The following is a 5,000-nucleotide window of genomic DNA, read 5'->3' as shown; positions in this document are numbered from 1 at the left end:
ATATTTCAATTCAAATGAGTTTTGTTGTATGATTCTTTTCACACTGTACACTGTGAAGCTTTAAAGACCCCTGGGTCTGTGAAGGCACAGAATGAACCTGCCTGAGAAACTCCTTCAGTGCCAATCAATCAGCACACAGGACCACTGAGGTCTGATGACAGTGGAGTCAGGTCAAAGGTCAGAGCACAGATATGACCCAGTAAAGGAACAGGTCTGCACTGCATGGGAGCAAAGGTGCACAACACTCCACTACTGCAGAACTGTTTATCTACCGGGCCTGCGTGACCTGAATACAGCTGTTCAAAATACCCCATATATATATGTGTGTGTGTGTATATATACATGTATATTTTTCTAATAAAAACAGCATAACACAGGAGGAGGGAGTCAGTCAGTCAGTCAGTCAGTCAGTCTGTGGCAGCCGTGGTCTAAAGGTTAGAGAACCGGGCTTGTGACTGGAGGGTTGCCGGTTCGATTCCCAGGCCCAACCTCCACGGCTGTGTGCCCTTGAGCAAGGCACTTAACCCCAATGCTCCCCGGGTGCTCAACAAGGAAGGCTGCCCACTGCTCCTGCGTCTGGTGTGTGTTCACTACTGGTGTGTTGGATGGGTTAAATGCAGAGGACAAGTGTGTGTGTGCAATCACTGAAACTTATCTCTTTCTCACTCTCTCTTTTTCTCTCTCTGAACTAAATCAGAACTGTGTGATTTATACACAGAAAGATAAAGAATAGAACAGAATAGAATAGAATAGAACAGAATAGAATGGTTTGACCGAGTCATGTGGCTGTCAGCTGTTAATTTCTCCATTTGTTTTGGCCTGTATGTCGGTCTCAGCCTGTATAAAACATCTGTTTGGTTTACACACTGCCGGCTTCAAATAAAGTCTGTTTAGGGCCATAAAATAAAGGCAGATAAAGATGTTTCAGAATGGAAAGCGGGTGTTGGAAAAGTCAGAGAGAGAGAGAGAGAGAGAGAGAATGAGAGAGCAATATCTCTGCACTTCATGGAAAAACAGTTTGTCGTTGTGAAAAACCTATTCGGGCAATGGTAAAATCAATTAGAGTCAACAGTAATCTGGCTGACGCGTCTCTATAAACAACACAAATGTTCCCTCTGAAAGCGAACCCTGTGGTCATGACAACGTGCTCACTATGACGGGACTTTTGACGCTGTGAGGACACTCAGTGTCTCTAGTCCTGTACATCTGGACAAAGTTATTTCACTGAAGTACTTCTCAAGGTACTCAGAATGCTAGCAATAGGACCCTTGATAATACAGCCATGAGAGTGACTGTGTGTGTGTGTCTGTGTGTGTGTGTGTGTGTGTGTTTGTGTAGCTCCTGTAATATCAGAGTGAGGGACAGATTACTGCAGGCAGGAGGCAGATAAAGCCTTCCTCCACACTGTGTCAGGTAAAGAGCTTTAAGGGACTGAGGCAGGATGCTACGTTTGCAGAGGATGATGAGGTGACTTTGTGCCTTCATAAGAGTCCAAAGGAAAAGTGAAATACGTTTTTATGATGTTAATACAAGCTGGACTTGCACAAAAATACTGTTGCACCAAAACACTGATCCAGGTACATATTCTCAATAAACTATCTCAGTGTATATGGTACAATATTCAGTGAGTTAGGTGTCAAGTCCTTACTTGACAATTAAAAGGATCACATAGTATAACTGCCTGTATTATTCTCTACAGACAGTCCCTCATTTACAGTTTATGGTCTTTACAACAGCCCATATCTTCTCACAGCCTGATCCATAGTTTCACAGCCTGATCCAAAGCAAAGTGTCTGGACTCAGAGAGATATTCTTCTCTGTTTCCTTCATTTCTCTTGAATTCTCTCAGCATCACACACAGACTCTGCGTCTGAGGTCTTTGTTAAACAGGGCTCTGTTTCAACTTTCATAACACAGGAGGTGATGACCTAAGAGGTCATGATACGAGGTGTCGCACTGAGGACCTTTTGACCTCCGTCACTTTGAAAATTCTTCTTCATTAAAACAGGTTTCCTGAAATATGAGAAAACCTATATTTTCTTTTGGGAAGGCAATACAGAGCCTTGCGGTACACCAGTTTGGTGAGGTTAAGGTTTGACATGGGCGGGGTTAAAGTTGGTGGGGGGCGGAGTTTCAGGGATTACCTCATCCGGTTGTCCCCCTACACTGGTGTGGTACACCACGCGGTACTTCTCCACGTTTCCTGGGGCGTGACCCCAGGACACACGGAAGCTCCGGGCTGTGACCTCAGAGGTCTCCAGGTCCTGAGGAGGTCCGAGGGTCAGCTCGTTGTCCGCTGAAAAACAGGACGGCAGACAGACAGAGACGGAACCAGAGCCAGGGTCAGAGGGAGAGATACGGGTTGTCTACGCTCTGTGGCAGTCTGAACGCACGGCACAGGCAAATCACTGGATTGACGTAATGGAGCCCTGTGGGATGAGACAGGTTTTTACCTCTGATCTCTTTGTCCTGTTCCTCCACGCGCTCACACACCGTCCGGGTCAACCCTTCCACGATACTGCTCATTATGCTGAAGTCAGCAACGTTATAGACGTGTGTGTCGTGCGGTTCGGACGCGATGGACTTCAGCTCGTTCTCGTCTGCATTCTTAACACCTGCGCGCACACACACACACACACACACACATTGAGACAGTATGGACACACATGTTGTGTAAATACAGAGGGTAAGTAAATGTCTCTGTTTAGTGTCTGTGAGCCACTTACAGATCAAAGAGCAGAATGAAACTTTTCACACTAACTATGTGCCAATCTTCAGCATGTTTATTTAACAATGGGTCTGGTTCTTTCATTCCACTGACCAGACTGCTCTAGGCTCTCTCTCTCTCTCTCTCTGTCTCTCTCTCTCTCTCTCACTCTGTGTTGTGTGTGTGCGTATGTATGTGTCTTGTGTTTAGGTAAGTGTGTGAGCGCGTATGTCTTGTGTGTGTGTGTGTGTGTGTGCGTGTGTGTGTGTGTGTGTGTTTTTGTGCTTGTTTGTGTGTGTGTAATCTCACAGCATTCCTGACTCCTGTGGGAGTCAGACTATGCACTGGAAGATGGAATAATGCAAGGACTTCATACCGATTGCGAAAAGTTCGATCCCGGAATCGCGTAAGCTCTGAGCAGCAGGAATGACGTCATCCTGGGACTTCCCATCTGTGATGAGGATTCCGATTTTGGGGACATTGGGGCGGGAGCCTGATTCAGGTTTGAAGCTGTTCTCTAGGATGTAGGTCAGAGCCAGACCTGCACAGAGACATTAAAGACTGAGTATGGATTTTGATTTGTTCCTGAGAGCTGTCATCCATAGGATCCATACTTTTTGTCTGAGCACATCTGAGAAATTTGGGCCATAATCTAGTCCAGGCTAATATTTAAAAAGGTCTAGTTATTGTACATAATTAATATTCAGCCTGTAACATGATACATCAGCACTGGTATATAGCTTGAAAGCATTAACAGCAGCTATTGACATCCATCCATATCCACATACACACAAGCTTCCACATATACACACTGACACACACACACACACACACACACACACACGCATATATATATATATATATATATATATATATATATATATATGCGTGTGTGTGTGTGTATAGAGAGAGAGAGAGAGAGAGTTAGAGAGAGAGGGAGTGAGTTAGAGAGAGAGAGAGAGAGAGAGAGAGAGAGAGAAATAGATTGGTAAATAGATAGACAGACATTCAGATAGATAGATAGATAGATAGATAGATAGATAGATAGATAGATAGATAGATAGATAGATAACAAAATAATCACAGTACACAAGCACATTTCACATGAACCAAATGGAAAATACAGAGACAAACACAAAACACAGACTGAATGAAATAAACACAGACACAAACATGAAACACACAAACATTGAAAATGCCTGACTATTTCCCAGTGTAGGCATAAGAAAAGTACAGCTAGGGTTGCCAGTCTCTCCCAAAACCCCACAGAGAGGGGGATTTTTTATAGTACATGAAGGATTATAAAGTTTTGCTCAATTTTGCTCTCTCCCGCTGAATTATCTTGGTAGAACCTCCCCTGCCTGAGATGTGTAGATATTTCTACAAGCAATAAAAAAAAAGCACAGTTTCCCAGATTTAAGGTGCCAAATCTTTTCTGTTTCTTTAAAAGAAGGGTTGTGTGAGTCTGAGGACCTGTGAGTGTGTTTCCTCCTTTGTAAGGGAGATTTCTGACAGCGTCAATCACCGTCTCTTTGGTGTTAAAGGCGTTCAGGTGCCACTCTATACGAGGGTCTCCGCTGTACTGGGCCAAACCTGAACACACAAACAAATCATCAGCATTCACATCATTCACAAAAAAAACAACAAAAAACTGAAGAAAAAAACAAGAGCCAATCAATCGTCCTGACACGAAACACAGATTAGATTCTAAACACAGCCATTCTAAGGGTAAACCAGTTAAACACAACCATCCAAAATCTATTCACGCATTTTAAATCTGAGACTGTAATTAATCTGCAGATAGTGCATCTCTGTAGATCCACTGTCTGGTGTTTATATATGAATATGATGATTATTATTTAGCTTATCAGTGTGGCTCAGTTCACAGCGAGGGGAGGAAAAGGTGGTCGTACACACACATGCAGTAAACAGAGAGGGGAACACATACAGAGAAATGCACATACGGAAAGACTGCTCCAAAGCCACGCCTTTTAGAACAGGAAGTCTGAATGTTTTGGGAGGTAACCTGTGTGGTCCTGTCTACTCTAACAGTCTGAGTGAAAGGTGGGTTTTATGTGCATGCTGCAACTGCCCTTCCTCTGAGCACACTTCTTACCTCTCTCTGAATAAGACTTTAAATATGACTCATATGTTTCATAATCATTTCATGATTGATGGTCTTAGTGACTGGTGAGAGGTCTGTGTGGAGCACTGGTGAGAGGTCTGTGTGGAGCACTGGGAGTCGTTGGAGAGAGCGAGGACTGACCTATTCTGGTTTTGTCGATGCCCACGC

At 43.9% G+C, this 5,000-nt stretch overlaps 1 protein-coding gene across 1 annotated transcript in view; it reads right to left on the bottom strand.

Annotated features, from left to right (window-relative positions):
* Nucleotides 1-5,000, bottom strand: part of col14a1a (collagen, type XIV, alpha 1a) — a 110,250-nt gene that overhangs the window by 74,562 nt on the left and 30,688 nt on the right. The window contains exons 5-9 of the mRNA XM_030783261.1: nucleotides 4,974-5,000; nucleotides 4,181-4,300; nucleotides 3,084-3,248; nucleotides 2,454-2,615; nucleotides 2,145-2,296 (exon numbers count right to left, since the gene is read on the bottom strand). The exon at nucleotides 4,974-5,000 is cut by the window's right edge and continues 129 nt beyond it. Coding sequence (XP_030639121.1) covers nucleotides 2,145-2,296; nucleotides 2,454-2,615; nucleotides 3,084-3,248; nucleotides 4,181-4,300; nucleotides 4,974-5,000 — 626 coding nt within the window. The remainder of the gene's footprint in view (nucleotides 1-2,144; nucleotides 2,297-2,453; nucleotides 2,616-3,083; nucleotides 3,249-4,180; nucleotides 4,301-4,973) is intronic.

Source organism: Chanos chanos, chromosome 8, assembly GCF_902362185.1.
Source record: "Chanos chanos chromosome 8, fChaCha1.1, whole genome shotgun sequence".
Lineage (NCBI taxonomy): Eukaryota > Metazoa > Chordata > Actinopteri > Gonorynchiformes > Chanidae > Chanos > Chanos chanos.
The sequence above is the reverse complement of the archived record's forward strand: the minus strand, read 5'-3'. Positions and strand labels throughout refer to the sequence as shown.